Source organism: Panthera tigris, chromosome B4 (genome assembly GCF_018350195.1).
Source record: "Panthera tigris isolate Pti1 chromosome B4, P.tigris_Pti1_mat1.1, whole genome shotgun sequence".
In the NCBI taxonomy this organism is placed as follows: Eukaryota; Metazoa; Chordata; class Mammalia; order Carnivora; family Felidae; genus Panthera; species Panthera tigris.
The window spans coordinates 37,753,477-37,769,865 of NC_056666.1; the positions used below are offsets into that span (position 1 = coordinate 37,753,477).

The 16,389-nt window shown below is 50.7% G+C and overlaps 1 protein-coding gene across 3 annotated transcripts in view; it reads left to right on the plus strand.

The window, feature by feature from the left end:
- The first annotated feature begins 1,059 nt into the window (after positions 1-1,059).
- Positions 1,060-16,389, plus strand: part of TSPAN9 (tetraspanin 9) — a 202,636-nt gene continuing 187,306 nt past the window's right edge. The window contains exons 1-2 of one of the 3 annotated variants that reach the window (XM_042991584.1): positions 1,060-1,137; positions 5,869-5,934. Coding sequence is in view for 1 of the 3 variants with exons in the window: in XM_042991583.1 (XP_042847517.1) it covers positions 2,276-2,312; positions 5,869-5,934 (103 nt within the window). In the remaining 2 variants the exon portion in view is untranslated. Of the gene's footprint in view, positions 1,138-2,182; positions 2,313-5,868; positions 5,935-16,389 lie in introns of those variants that run through there. The other 2 variants (XM_042991583.1, XM_042991585.1) reach the window with 2 other exon arrangements.

Consider the following 16,389-nt stretch of genomic DNA (forward strand, 5'->3'; position numbering starts at 1 on the left):
GGAGGTGGATTATTTGGTTAAGTGTTACAGACAAAAGCAAGACTTTGAGTGTATAAGGGGAGGGGGCCCCGGAGATGAGAAGAAACTGCCAGTCTAATTAGGAGAGGTCAAGGGGTCCTGGTAATTATAGTCAGGTTAAAAAAAAAATCTGTCTCAAGTCATACTCAACACACCATGGTTGCACGTGGGGAGCACAGAACCCGCCTGAGGACAGTAATACTGGAGAGGAGAGACGGCAGGCGCTCTCACTTGGGAAAAGAGTCAGGCCTTCAAGAATCCAGGCCCAGAAAGGCCTATAGGAAGCGCTGGGCCAGAGATGCCTAACTTGAATTTTCCTGCTTCAATTCAGTTCCTCCACCACACGGTGCCCTTTACCAACACTTGGAGGCCTTGCGCTCCTGGGGAGGCAAATAGCGGCTCCTCCTCCAGGGTATCTGCGGACAGGACCTACTACACACCGCGTGGTCAACATCTAGTCCGCCCGAAATACCGGAGACGGATTTCTCAGGCGTGGGGGCGGGGGCGGGAGACCGGCCGGCCTGGCTCCCGGGGGACGCTGGCGACCCAGGCCGCGACAGCCCCCGGGGCGGGGCGGGCGCGCGGCCTCCCGGGCTCCTCCCGCTCCCTCCCCGCGTCTGGTCTCGGCGGCGGCCCAGGCCCGCGGTGGCAGGGGGGTGGCGTCGTGCGGACGCCCCGGCTGAGCGGCGGGTCGGAGCCCCGAGGTGGGAGGGGAGGAAGGCTTCCGGAAGGAAGCCCAGAGGGCGGCCACGCCTGGCCCTGGACGCCGGTGCCCAGCGCGGCCCCGGCCTCACCACGGGCTCCCTCCGGCTCGGACGCTGGGGTGCGGTCAGGGGGTGTCCGAAGCCCCGGCCTCCAGGACCCGCTCCAGCTCCCTCTTAGGGCTCCGGCCCCCCCCTCCCCTCGCGCTCCGGACCCCCTCCCCTCGCGCTTCGGGCTGCTGCCCCTCGGCCCCGCCCCTCCCCGCCGCCGGCCCCGCCCCGCGGCCTCGCCATTCCCGGGCAGGCCCCGCCCCCCGCCGCGAGCCCCCGGCCCCGCCCCCCGTTTCCGCTGGCGGCCGCGGCGGCGGCGGCGGTGCGGGAGCGGGAGCGAGCCGGGACCCCACGTTCCCCAAGCGCGGTGAGTGCGGTCGGGGCGGGCGGCGGGCCCGGGGGCTCGGGAGCGCGCGGCCTTGCGGGGCTCGGGCCCGCTGTACGCGGGCCGCGCCAGCCCCGGCCCGGATCTCCATCGAGGGGAGCGACTCCGGGGCGTCCCGGGGAGGGGTGTCGGGAGGGCGGTAGTGGGCGAGCCGAGGGAGGAATGGGGTAGGCGCCCTGTGAGGACGCGGGAAGCGGCCGGGGAAGGGGGTGTGTGTGCGCGGAGTCCCGTAACAGAGCGAAGAGGGGTCTGCAGGCGGAGAGGCTCGGACGAAGACCCTTTGGGAACGGGGCTGCGGGAGAGCGGACAGCGGAATGCCAAGTGAAGGGATGGGAGGGCTGTAGGCTGCAGCAGAAAGAGAGAGCCTCAGAGCTGTCAAGGCTTTCTGACTGTGTGGCTCCGTGGACTGGCTTGGGGTAGTCTATAACGCGCCCTCAGGGAGGGCGGGAGCTCGGGCGGGGCTGGGATATTGCCTGCCTCCCCCCTTCGCCGGACACCCCTGACCACTCCTTGGGCCACCGCTGGCAGATCGGCACTCACAGTGACAGGGCTTTGGCACATCCCGAGTTCCAAGATGTAGTCCATCTGTGTATCCAAGTTTGGGACTTTAAAAAACTTTCTTGTGGTTGGGGAAAAAAAAAAAAAGTCCCAACAAGAAACTGGCTTGTTATGTGAACAGTATTTGTACTTGTGTATCTCGGAACTGGATCCAGTCTTGGATGTTCTCTTTTTGAAAAAGATATTGGCCTTTTCCCTAACCCCTCCCCAAATGCGTGTACTGTCTGGGCCAATTTGAAGTATTGGAGTAATATGGGATTCCCCCCCCCCCCCCCCCCCCCCCCCCCCCCGCTCCCCGGGTTGTGTCGACCTTTCCTCCCCATCCCAAAAATGGGGATTAGAAGGCAGCAGCTCACCTCCCTTTGGTCCAGAGAAGCACACTCATGTGAGGGTGTCTTTCTGACCTGCAGCTGCCCCCTTCTCTGAAGTGACTCAGGTATTTCCTCCTCCAGGAAGCTTTCCTGGACTAGTGGAGAAAACTGAGGACTCATGCTCTGATCCCTGTATACCCACCAGCTTCCCTCTCTCTACTAAAAATAGCCGCAGAGAATGTTTTGTATGTATGTTCTGCTATAAAGATGTGCAGTCAGCTTGTCATCGTAAGTAATGGGGAGGGGAGGTGAGGTATTATGGATAATTTCAAACAATGGACTGGACAAATCATTTATATTTAGCTAAGGAATGCAGCCAGGGAGGCAGACATTCACAGGGGCTTCCTATCTTCCACCTGGTCCTGGCATGGCTGATGCAGCTGGGCTCTGGGTTGGGGGTGAGGGAGGGAACAGGATGGGGGTGGAGAAAACTTTGAAGAGTAATTCAGTTCTGCACTCACTCATTGAAGACCTGCTATGTGCAAGGCTCTGAACAGCTGAGAGTGGACCAGAATGGAATGGGATTGTTTTTTGTTTGATCTGACTAAATCAGATTTTAGTCTTTAAATCTATGAACAGATATTTAGTATTAATCACAATAACCAGTGTTTATAAGGTAATTCGTAGTTGGTCAAGTGTTTTCACTGCATTATTAGCTGTATATAATTTTATTTGACTCACACCTAATCTTATTAAGTATATGTTCTTTTTAATTGTCTTCTTATAGATTAGGAAAATGAAGCTCAGAGAGAATAAATGACTTCTCTGAGGTTACAGAACTCATTAGGTGGAAGGAAGCAGAACTTGAACCTGTGGCTTCTGACCACCCCCCTGCCATGTGTTTTGCATTATGCTTTGCTGTCTCTGTCATTCTTCCCTATTAAGTCTGTGGAAGCTGGGCTCTGATCTTAGCTCTAACACCATCTGTTTGTGCAGCCCTGGACATGTTACCTCCCCTTTTCAGCTCTGTGTTTTGGAGGGTCACTGCATTAAAATGTTTCTAGAGTCTTTTCCTGAGTTAGATGATTAACAAAATAAGATGCCAGGGATAGCCGATCAGTCAAATAATAAGTGTGCTTTATTTAAAAAAGTTTTTTATTGTGGTAAAAAAAAATAACAGAATGTATCATCTTCATCATATTTAAGCGTAGAGTTCATTTGGGTTAAGTATACTCACGTTGTTGTGCAACAGATCTCTAGAACTTTTTCACCTTGCAAAACTGAAACTGTACACCCATTAAACAATAACTCTCCATTTCTCCCCCCCGCTCCCCCCCCCCCCAAACCACCGTTCTTTGTGTGCTTTATTCTGCTCCTGCTATGTGCTTAATAAATGTTGGCTTTAAGGAATTATTGAGGAGGGTTGTGAAGAAGCAGCCGGGCTTCAAAGGGAAGTCCTGGGGCCTGTGGTAGCTGGTTGGAGTGCTGGCCCCATCCCTGTGTCTAACTCCAGTACCACTGTATTGGTGAGTAAGTGAGTGAGTGGGTGAGGCCTTGGGCAAGTGCCTTCACCTCTTGTAGCTTTAGCTTCCTGCTTGCAAAACCAGGATAACAATATGAAGCTCTCAGGGCTGTTGGAAGGAGCAATGAGATAATGTATGTGAAGCTCGTAGCTTAGGGCCTCACACACAGCAGGTGTGCAGTAAATGGTGGTTGTTATTTATAACCTAGCTAAGGAGACTAGACTAATATGCTCAGAACAAGAGAAACAAGACTTCTTCTACCATAAGGCCTAGGCCTGGTGTGATTGTCATCCTCACTGACTAAGAGGGAATGAGTCAAATCCAGGTACCTTAGTCTGGCACTCAGCATCCTTCCTATCCATCTCCAAGCCTGCCTGGCTAGCTTTATCTCCCACCCTTCTCACCCAGGGATCCAAACTGATCTCCCAAGCATGCTGATTTTCCAGCCAAACTGATCTCCCAAGCATGCTTTGCTCATTCCTCCTTTGTCCGTGAGTTCACACTGTTCCACCTTTCTGGATTGCTCTTCCCTGCTCCCACCTCCCCCTCTTTCAAGACCCTACTCATGCCTGAGTTCCTTCTTGGAGGCTTCTCTGTCCACCCATCCATCAAAGCACCTCTTTTTCCTTGGAACTCCTGTGGCATTTTCTGTTTTCATCTCTCCTGACTTTTATACACTGCCTGGGGGTGATTCTTTAGTGAAATCCATCAACACTTGGTGTGTGTGTCATAGTACAAGAGTCTGTGTTAAGTTCTGATGATACAAAAATGAAAAAGATAAAGGTCCTTGTTTTCATGGCGTGTATAATGCAGTAAAAGGTCAAGAAAGGGGTTCAAAAAGTGAGAATTCAAGGTACAAGGTGAGTGGCCCATGGCATTATGTGAGTTCAAACAAGGAGAATAACCACCTCAATTCTGGAGAAGCACCTCATGTAGCGGGTGGCATTTGATGTGAACTTTGAAGAGTGGCTTGCAGTTGAGCAGAAGGGAGGAAGGATCAGCCTGTAGAGAGGCGCTGAGAGTGTGGGCTGGTGAGTAGGTTGCATGAAGAGAAATAGAAGGCTGGACCAGGTAGACACTGGGCCTATTGTGGGTGGCCTTTGGCACAGCCAAAGAATCTCATCCATTCGTCCAACCGTTCCGTCATAAGAAGCTGAGTGCCACCATTGCAGGCACTGGGCTGCTGCTGGAGAGACAGGAACTTGGCAGGTTTTCGAGCAGGGGCCGCAGAAGCAGGGCGAGGTCTAAGGAGGGTGAGTCTGGGGCCCAGGAAGGAGGAAAATCATGGTGGGGAGAGCACTGGGCAGCTGTGAGGAATGGCAAGGTGGAGCTAGACCTGGGACATTTTGGAAGCAGGGTTAGAGCATTTGTGAATTAATTGAATGGGGGTGGCAAGGAGAGGAGGAAGGGGCACTGAAGCTGATTCTAAGCTGGGTGACTGGGAATGTGCAAGGCCATTTACTGTTTCCATTGTGTACCATCATGTCTCCAAGTAGATGATAAGCCCCTTCAGGGGGTGGATTCTGACTCCCTCTGTGTTCTTCCTGGCCCACTACTCACTGCTGAGCATCACAGAGTGGGCACAGTGTGTACCTCTGATGTCCTCAAGAAATGAATCTTGTATCTTCTAGAATGCCAGATTTGCATCTGCAGCAGTCTTTGTACATGGGCCTGGCTTTCTCCAGTGTCATGTTTCTGCAGAGAGCCAAGTGTTTCCTGTATATATTTTCATACCCCGAGTTAACTACCCTTTCAACTCCTGCTGCGGATTTCTCTCTCACTTGATGGGCATTTTCCACCACGTTTTTATTGCTCCACAAGAGAAAGTTTGGATGTGGTAGAGATGAAAACAACAACATGTCCTGTTCCTTTACATCAACCCCATAGGGGATGTGTGTTACACTCAGGTCTCAGTAAAGTTCAACAGTTTTACATATCTTGAAAGTTCGGGTCATTTTGTGAGTGGTCAAAATGACAAACGTTAAGCCCTTGATGCCAAGGTCTACTTCACAGATGGCAAATATGTATAGCATGGATTCTGTTCCTTCTGCCCACAGCAGACATTACTAATAGATCACAGCTGTCTTAACCACCAGGCCAGGGCTTGGGTTCTGCGTATGATGCTTTAGGCACCCACTACTAGCTGAGTGAACTTGGTGTAGCAGCTGGAACCAGTTTACCATTTCTGGTTTTCTCCGTCTGTTGATTGACTAGGTTCTAGATGGGACGCCTCCTCTCCAAAGAGTGGCCACTGCTGGACGGAATTCACCCTAGAGCGGCTTCACAGCAAAGCAATTACTTAATTTTTTATTTTTCTGCAGGAATATCCTGGGATCTTCTCCCCTCAGTCAGCAGCCAAGGTGCTTGTAGGAAATTCAAAGAAACAGGTCAGTCTGGGTCCATCGTGTGATGGGGTCTCTGAAAATCTTTGTGTTATAAACTATCTAAAGTCATTCTTGGGGAGAGAGGATAGAATGAATGGTATGCTGATGTTTGCTAGATGTCTCTCTGTCGTGGCTTTTGACTTTGCATTTTGATAAGCCCCTAAAATTGGGCTTTGGGGGTAAGGAGACAGTTACTCCCTCCCCACTATTTCTGATTGATGGCTGGGGTAGTCCTCTTAATTTCTTTCCTGGCCACCTTGATTACAGGGAGGAAATCCAGGGACGCAGGAGAGGCCTGTACCTTCCTGCTTCCTGTCTCCTCCCAGCAGGCTTGGGAGCCAGGGTAGAGGACCTCCCACTAGCTGGCCAGAAAAGAATCTGAGGGAATCTGGCCAATCCTACCTGTCTCTGTTCTCTATAGTTCTCTATCCTGGCCGCCGCAGCAATGTCCCTGGCCCTCCGGGTGGGCACCCTCTGCCAGGACCCTCTCCAGGATCCTAATCTCTGCTCCCACAGCTTCCTGGGGTCTTGCTGATAGCTTCTTTGTCCAAGCACTTGTGCATCAAGGTCCCTGCCCTACTGGAGCCAGGCAGAAGCCACTTAGGCAGTAAGGCAGCCCTTGTGGATGGTGCTGATTCAGGTTCCCTGGGGGTACTGCTTAAAGACCTGGGTCTTTTTATGTTTTAATTTATGTGTGTTTTATCCTGTGGCTTTCTCCTCCTGGGTGATTGGTAAATCTCTCACGTTCCAAGAACTCAGCAGTATGGGGGTAGGGATGGGGGTGGTGGTTGGAAGGATGGTGCTGGCTGGTAACTTATCTTGCCCAAAGATTCCTTTCTCTGTGAGTTGCAGCAGAGACTATTTGGTGTCCCAGGAGTGGCCACGGACCTCTTATTGTCCTGCCATACTTTGCACGTCATACTTAGGATGCCAGCGTTCACATTTATCATCATCACCAGTAGCCATGGTTTCAGACTGTGTCCACGACGAATTTAACTGAAGTCATATTAAATCTTCATTTAAATCTCCTTGAATTTTCACAAGAATCCTACAAGGTAGCTGTCATTTGCCCCCATGTTACAGTGGCCATAGGTGAGGCTGAGGGCTGGCCGGAGCCTGGCCTAAGACCACATCTGTAGTGGGAGGTGAGGCGGGGATTCAGACCCTGGCCCGCAGTGCCTGCTTTTCCTACCACAGGCCAGGAGCCCCTTCTTGTGGCTCCCGAGAATCACCTCCAGGTCCCTCCTTCGGCTCCCATGGCAGGAATGTGGGAGCTCCCATTTTAAGTCTTCCCCCCTCCTCCCTGGGGCTCGGGTGGGGTGTCTGCTTTCATTGTTGCGCTGTGGGGTTTGGAGCACCGCCTGTGGATGGACTGTGCAGTGCAGCCAGGCACAGTGGCCTGAGCCCAAGGAAACCAATCTGGCAGACAGCAAGCAGCAGGGAGGGAAAGACTTGAGGACTAGGTCACCCCTTGCCACTCAGCGCCTCCTGGCCCCACACAGTATGGCCTGCCCCATCATGGAGATCCTGTGCAGCCTGCTCCTGGGGGGTCCTGCAAGGGCAGAACATGGTGGCAAGCTTCCCAGGAGGCCTGCACAGCCTTGGGGAGACAGACGGCCCCTGACACCAGTCATTTCTAGCCAGAAGACCGTCCTTCTGTACATTTGGGAGGGAGACCTGAGGGAAGGACCTCCAGACAGGAAGTTTATCCTTTCCTATGGTTTTGGCCTCACAGGGCTTTGGTTGTGTCGTTTCTTGTCATGCTGTTGAGCCTCTGGAATGATGGTCAGCTCCTGGATGGAGGCTCTCACCCGGCTCCTGCCTCTGCCTCTAATGGGCTTTGTGACCTTTGGCAAATTAGTTGCTTTCATCAGGCTGGTTTCTTCACCTGAAAAATGGGAGTCTGGACCGCCCTTTGCTAAGGTTCCTTGAGCTTTGATAAAGGTGGTTTCTGAGTGGGACGAGGGGGTTTTGGCTTCCAGTCCTGGGGCTTCCCGAATACCTCCTCCTCTTACAAGGGCCCTCTCTGCCTCTGGCCTAGAGGTACATGGAGGAGGAAAGAGTGAAGTTAATGATTAAAACAGAGGCCCTGGTTTCTGATGGAAGTGGGATGGGGCGGAGGTTGTTTACAGAGATGGTTGCCTGTCCGGTTAGTGGCAGGGTCTTGAGGCCTGACTTCCGTCCTGTGCCGGTGGCCCTGCTGCTGCTTTCATTTTAACTGCCTCCTGCCCCTGCCCGATGCATTTAGGAGCTAGAAGGTTCCATGGCTGCACTCCAGCCTGGTGAGTTGACAATTTCAACTTCAGTTATAGCCACAGCATAATGAAGCGAGAATATCTGCCTGGGTGTAATCCAACTTCCAAACCCTTTCCCTCGTACTGAACCAAAAACTCAGCCTGAACTGGGTTGAGGTCCTTGTGAATATGACAGAGCCAGAAGGAGCACCTCTGCTGGCTTTGAGTGTCACAGCCTGTGTGCTTTAGTCTATACTCAGGAGTGAAATATAGATTATTTTTTGAGTATCTATTGTTTAATACTGTCTGTGCTTTTGGGTTTATCACACCTCTTCTCTGCTTAGTCTTCCTTCCCACTCCTCAGACAGTGGTAGGAAATTAACTGTATTTTGAATACTCACTTTTTGAGAGTCTTGTGACCATATCTATGCTCAATGGTCAGTGTTTGTTCAAATATCTGACCTTGTGATAGGAAAGGATGTGAGTGGAGAACTGTCCAGGGGGTCTGGAGAGTCAGACAGCTCAGCAGAACCCCTGGAATCCTCTCGCGTACTGGGAGGGCTTGACTGTCTCTGCAGGAGGGCTGAGGGTCCTGTTCTGGCACGGGAGCTTGGTGCGTTCTTAGCCTTGGCCTTAGCAGCGTAGGCCACTGCTAACCCTTATAGCATCTTCATGCAGATTCAAAAAACTGCTGTTTCTCAGGTTAAAAAGAAACATTAAAGCAAATACATGATTGTAAAACCTGAACAATGCCTGTCTCTGCCTGGGAATTCTCCTGGAGTCCTGGCTGTGTATATCCACCCGTGCCCACGGCCTCCTACCAGCATGCGGGGCGCATGTGGCTGGCGGCACACGCATGCGTGCTCCTCCCCCTCCCAGTGAGGGAAATGTGCCAGGCTCTGAGTCAGGGAGAGGGCTTGGGGGTGGGAACGGGTCTCTGAGACCAGTGGACAGGTGAGGGAAGTGATCTCAGGGGGGGTGCTCAGAGCAAGGCTGGGACAGGGTGTGGCCATGCACATGTGTCTGTGTGCATGTGGGTTAGTATGCATGTGTTTGACCTAGCGTGTGTGTGGCTGGGTGTGCCCATGTGGGCTTGTGTGGGAAGGAGTTCTCTTGTGTTGTTCTGGGACTCAGGTGAGAGGCCCACCTGAGCCCTTTCAATACGTCACTGTCTACCTGTGGTGGGAACACCCCCTCCTTAGAGGGCGGTGTAAGACTTGAACACAGTACCTGCCAGCCCTGCCTAAGCCCTCTTACCTGGCCACCTGCCACAGTGTGGAAACGGAGGCTTAGGGGGCTGATATTCTCCGACAAGCCCTGGGGGTGGCGGTGCCAGGGACAGTGGGAGCAGAGCCTGCCTGAGCAAGTCTCTAGCCCCCAATAGGGCCAAGCCCTATGGAAGGGCTCAGAGGGGCAGGGTGACTGGCTGGGTTTGAATGGGACTGTATGAACATGTAGAATGACATGTTGTGTTTTAGAGAAAGTGAGGTAGAGGTCTGGGCTTGCAATTTTCCACTTAATCCTGAGAGATTCTAAACAGCTTTGTTTAAAAACTGGACGTGCAGATTGCAGGGACCTGAGGGAGGAAGAGCCGTTGGGCCCCCCAGGAAGGCAATTAGGTTTGAAGCCAGAGTTTGGATCCAAATACAGCTTGTGGGACCTGGAGGGTGGGGAGGGAGAGCCCCTAGAGCAGCCCAGGAGGCATGAGTCACTGTGAATTAGCAGCCGTTGCAAATTGGCTCCCACTTGCCTGTGGAGACGAGGTGCATGGGGAGGAAGCCCTAGTCCAGGGTCATTACCCACCATCCAGCCGGTGGGCACAGAGAGGGAAGGGAGTTGGAATTGCCTGTCTGTGCTCTTTCCCTCTCCCACTATTAGCCAGAGAAGCTGGAGATGATGGTGGTCAGTCAGCCTGTGTCTACGAAGGTGCCCCTTGAGGGACAGTCAATTCCTGCAGTGCAGGGAGATCATAATATAGTACACCATCCAATCCAGGGCAGGGCTGGGTGGAACTTTCTCTGAGGACCCCTAGAGGGTCCTAGGGGAGATGGGGCTGGGCCTTGTGGGAGGGATTGTGAGAGGCACAATCTTTGTGTGGTCGAGGGTTCTTTGAGTGGTCGCGGTGGTGGGTGGCAGGCTTGGAGGTGGGGGTCGAGATGGGTGTGACCTGGAGATGAACACGGGGGCGGGGGAGGAGGGCTCCGGCCTGGGGGCACCTTGAATGTCATCCAGAGGAGAGTCAGATTGTAGGAGGCTGGCAGTGGGGAGCAGGTGCTGGTCCCTGAATGGGGGAATAACAGGATGAAAGGGATGTTTTAGGAAAAATCAGCTTGTAGCAGAATTCAAGGTGAATTTTTTAAATATACCTTTCTTTGTTGTTGTCACAAAAAACCCCACAGATTCATTATAATATTCGAACATTACATGCATTATATAAAAGGAAAATCTCCTATAATCCTGCCCTTCAGAGATAATCACTGTTAATACTTTGGTTTTTATTCTTTCCAGGTATTTTTAGGATAGACCGGCATCCAGCTGTCTACCTACTAACTTAACAATTTCCATAAGTAGAATTGTATTATACTGACTGGCAACTTCTCCAGCCATCTTTCCACATCAGTGCATAGAGAATGACCTCATTCTTGTGAATAGCTGCACAGACTTGCTGGATGAGTTTTGTATTGATTGTTTATTGCTGTATAACAAACCACCCCAAAATTTAGCAGAACCATTTTTATTTTCTCACAGTTCTGTGGGTTAGCCATTGAGGCCCAGCCCAGTTGGTCTCATTACCTAAGCTTATTAATGTGGTGACTGTCACCTGGTGGCCCTGCAGGGCCTGGACAGTCTGAGAGCCTCTCTCAGGTGTCTGGTGATTGGTGTTGCCTCTCATCTGGGCCCCTCTTCCCCCATGTGATTTCTCATTCTCAAGGAAACTGTCCTTTAAGGTGAAATGGGATCTCTGGGACCTCTTGGGATCTAGGCTCTGACATCTCACAGGGTAACATCCATCTGCTGCTTCATCAAAGCAAGTCAGAGGACCAGCTGGAACTCCAGGGTTGGGGGAAAACTCCACCTCTTGAAGGCGGCCTCCTTCATGTGCCCAGAAGGAGGAGAATTAGAATATTTGGGAATAGACCCCACCAATCTTTCTTTCTTTCTGTCTTGTCTTTTCTTTTTTTCTCTTTTCCTTTTCTTTCTTTCTTTCTTTCTTTCTTTCTTTCTTTCTTTCTTTCTTCCTTTTTTCTTTCGAGATAGTGAGCATGGGTGTGCACAGGGGAGAGGCAGGGGAGAGAGAGAGAGAGAGAGAGAGAGAGAGAGAGAGAGAATCTTAAGCAGGCTCCATGCCCAGCATGGAGCCTGATGTGGGGCCCGATCCCACAATAATGAGATCATGATGTGAGCCGAAATCAAGAGTCGGATGCTTAACTGACCAAGGTGCCCCTAGACCCACTGATCTTTGGAAGACAGCAAAGGCTTCTTCCCCTCCCAGCCCCCTCTTTACCATATGGGTCAACATGGGAAATTGGCATGGACAGGACACTTAATCTTGTTGGGCAAGAAGTGCTGTTTGAGGTGGATTCTCTGTGTTTGCATGTGTGTGGGGCTCGTGCTGAGTGTAATCCAGAATTTGGGCTTTGGAGCAGACTGCTTCTCCTGCTAGGGCGACTGGAGCTGTAGAAGTAGAGCTAGACACTCTAGAAGCTGCCAAGAGCTTGGCTGCTTAGTACCCCTTGCTAATTTTCATGACGTCTCTGAAGAATGTGAGTCCGTGAGTGACAGGTCTTTAAGAAAGCCAGCTGGTCACTCCAGATCCAAGCCTCTGCTGGGAATTCTTTTATTCATTCACCCAGCAAATACTGCACCTACTAAGCCCTAGACTTTCTCTCCATCCTCTTCTAACTGCGGATGTGAAATAAAAAGACCCGGGCCTGTGTGATTCACAGATTTCACTTTTCCTTCTCAGGCAGCACAATGGACTTAACATTTCGACTTCCCACAATGTATTTGTTTTTAAAGTTTTCTTTTCACCTGCCTTGGTAGCTCTTCTCTCCTGTGAAATGTCACAAATGGCAGAGAGGCAGAAAGAAACAGGGGAAGAGCCAGCTCCGGGTCATTTATGAATCCCCAGTGCCAGTTTAGAGGATGCAGCAGTGGGACTGCTGGTGAAGTCCTCCCCAGCACTGATCGTTCATCAGACTTACCTCTCCTTGGAGATCTCGGGCTGGACTTGATGAAATACACTTTCTCAGCACAACAATGTTCTTTGGCTTGTCATCTGCCTCGTGGTTGGTGCATTCATCAAATAAGAACAAAGGCTGAGCGGGTTCCACATTTGAAAATGCCTCGGTGTTTTATTTTCTCCCTGCTCCCTCTCAGCATTTCTTGGAAAAGAGATGTTTCGTGGCTGTAGGCTTCTCTTTTTGTGAAAGTGCAGTCCATGCTGCACAGCTCAGCCTCTCGGTCGTTCTCCCCCCTCCTTCTCGACTGTGCTATGGGGGAGCTGACCCAGCTCTGAGAGAGGACTTGGCGAGGACTGTGGGGAAGGGCGAGTAGCTGCCCTATGCTTGGAGCCACCCTGCTACATCTGGGTGACTTGGGGGCCAGCATTGTGCTACTGCTGCAGGGTCAATGGTATCTGATCAGCTCATGGGGCTTACTGCGGACCAATGTGTAGGGTTGAGGAAAACGTGAAGCCTTGTCTGCAAACCTTGAGAAAGCTGGCATCACAGCAAGACAGACCTCATCAACTCCTTTTGGCCAAGGAATTGGAAAAACTGGATGGAGGACCTCGGCCTGCTTCAACTGAGAGTTCACTGCTTGCTAGGTAAATTCCCCATCAGTAGAGACCTAAGAGGCCTGTCTTGGATTCCTAACTTCTCTGCCCATGCCTACACCCCCCTTTCCGGTTCTCTACAGCTGTGAGAATGGATTCACATGTCAGCATGCTCAATAGTCATACTATCAATTCATCAACAAGCAATTATTGAATACTTTGATTCTTTTAAGATCTGAGGCATCTTTTGGTCCTGGTGCTCCAGGTGATGAGGGAGCTTCTGTTCAAGATGGTGGTGTAGGAAGATCCTGAAGTCACCCCTTCCCATAGACACAGATCTACAGCTACCTAGGGGAAAATTCCCTCCGAAAAAGACCTGAAAACTACTGGAGTAATCTCCTTCACAATGGATAAAGAGGCCACGTCGAGATGGTAGGTTAGGCAGAGACATAGTCTTGCCAAAGACTCCACCCCTGGCACGGTGGCCCACATTTGGGAGGGATCTCACAAACATGGAGCTTGTTCCTGTGCAGCAAGGAGTTTGTGCCCCACATTAGGCACCCCAGCCTTTGGGACCTGCATTAGAGACACGAGCCCCCAAAACATCTGGTTTTGAAGACCAATGGGGCATGTGTCTGAAAAAGCCACAGGGCTGTAGGGAACCCAGACTCCACTCTTAAGGGGCTCGTGTGCAGACTCGCTTGTCCTCGGACCTAGTGTAGAAGCAGCAGTTTGAAAAGTGCCTAGACCATAAGTGAAAGAGATCTGTTTGCTGTTCTTTTATTTATTTGTTTGTTTAGTTTAGTTTTTGACAAAGAGAAAGAGAGAGAATATGAGTGGAGGAGGGTGGGGGGGGGGGTGGAGAGAATTCCAAGCAGGCTCTGTGCTGACAGGCTCTGTGCTGATGCAGGGCTCGAGCTCACGAACTGTGAGATCATGACCTGAGCTGACATCAGGTACCAGACGCTTAACCAACTGAACCACCCAGGTGCCTCCGTTTGCTATTCTTTTTTTTTTTTTTTAATTTTTTTAACATTTTTATTTATTTTTGAGACAGGGAGAGACAGAGCATGAACGGGGGAGGGTCAGAGAGAGGGAGACACAGAATCCGAAACAGGCTCCAGGCTCTGAGCTGTCAGCACAGAGCCCGACGCGGGGCTCGAACTCACGGACCGTGAGATCATGACCTGAGCCGAGGTCGGCAGCTTAACCAACTCAGCCACCCAGGCGCCCCCTCCGTTTGCTATTCTTAAGGCGTCTGCCAGAAGGACAAGAGGCTGTTGGGACTGTCTCCAGGGACAGAGATGCTGGTGGGTGCCATTTTTGGTGTTCTCCTTCTACCCAGTTAGTGGTGGTGCTGGCAGATGACATTTTGTCACTCTCCTTCTACCCTGCTAGCACTGGTGGGTGCCCCCGTGCGCTACTCCCTGAGACCGTGCCTCAGCCAGCAGGACAAAAGCCCCGCCACTACCTGCTGTCTGACTACAGCTCCAACAAAGCTGGCCTATGGATGTAGCCCACATAGGGATGCCTGAGCACCTGGCTCCAGTGACCAAGAGCGATTGTGTTTCTGGGTCAAATGGGTCTGAAACAATTGGAGAGACAGTTCTTGGCAGACTGCCATCCCCAGAGCACTGCACAGACAGCAGACTGAAACACACTCCCAGTTATCTGATGTAAAAGGCCTATTTACTTGCCCTGGAGCTTTAGCCTGAGGGGCAGGCTTCACATTTACAACACATCTAGAGGCTACAGAGGTGCTATCAGGGAACATAGGATACCATCTTTGAGCTGATCCTCAGCCTTGCTATACCTCTCAGAAAGTTTGCTAGTCCCTCCCAGAAAGGAGCCTCACGTTTTACAACTGTCACTGAGGGGACTCCTCTAGACTGCTTGTTTTGCAGGCCAGCAGGGTCTGTGATTATGTTCCCATAGGACTGCATATATTTGCATGCTTTAAAACCTGCTACTTGAGGATCTAGCTCCCAAATGGCCTGAAACCAGGTGCTAACTGAAATCTTCCCTCTGGAACACTGACAAATCTTGGCATACCCTCTACAACAGGGACCCACCAGGAAAAAAACCGGCTGCTTAGATAATCACAAAGGTTCAAGAGGCAAACAAGAGCTAGGGCATGGTTGAACAGTAAGGTTCATCTCCTACATAAGGCCACTCCTGCAAGACTGGGAGAGATAGCTGTTTCACCTAATGCATAGAAACAAACACAGAAACTCAAGCAAAATGAGGAGACAGAGGAATAGGTTCCAAACAGAAGAACAAGATGAAACCCCAGAAAAAGAAAACAAAAAACAAACCTTAGGGAAATAGATATAAGTAATTTACATGATGTAGATTTCAAAGTAATAGTTAAAAGATGCTCACCAAACTCAGAAGAATGGTTAAACACAGTGAGAACTTCAACAAAGAGATCGAGAATATAAGTACCAAGCAGAAATAGTAGAACTGAAGAATAACTGAATTGAAGAAGACATGAGTGGGTTTCAAAAGCAGACTAAATGAAGCAGAAGGTAGAATCTGTGAGCTGGAAGACAGGGCAGTGGAACTTACCCAAAAGATGAGCAAAGAGAAATAAGAACTAAAAAAATGAAGGTAACCTAAGGGACTTATGGGACAACATCAAATGGACTAACATTCATATTATAGGAATTTCAAAAGGAGAAGAGAGAGCGAAAGAGGCAGACAACTTATTTGAAGAAATAATGGCCAAAAACTTCTGTAACCTGGGGAAAGAAACACACATCCAGATTCAGAAATCCCAGAGAGTTCCAAACAAGATGAACCCAAAGAGACCACACCAAGACACATTATAATTAAAATGTCAGGGCACCTGGGTGGCTCAGTTGGTTGAGTGACTGACTTTTGATTTTTGCTCAGGTCATGATCCTGTTCTCTCTCTCTCTCTCAATCCCTCTGCCCCTCTCCTTGCTTGCACTCTCTTTCTCTTTCTCTAAAAAAAAAAAAAATTAAAATGTCAAACGTTAAGGATACAGAGAATTTTTTTAAATGTTTATTTTTGAGAGAGACAGAGCTTGAGTGGGGGAGGGGCAGAGAGAGAGGGAGACACAGAATCCGAAGCAGGCTCCAGGCTCTGAGCTGTCAGCACAGAGCCCGACGCGGGGCTCAATGACCTGGGCCGAAGTCAGATGCCCAACCGACTAAGCCACCCAGGCGCCCTGAGCGAATTTATTTTTAAGTTCACCTATTTATTTCTGAGAGAGAGAGTGAGAAAGAGAGAGTGGGAGAGGGGCAGAGAAAAAGAAAGACAGAATCCCAAGCAGGCTCCATGCTGCCAGCACAAAGCCTGATGTGGAGTTCAAACCCACAAACTGCAAGATCATGACCCAAGCTGAGATCAAGAGTCAGTCACTTAGCCAATGGAGTCACCTAGGCATGCCCAGAGAGAATCTTAAAAATAACTTGTTACAT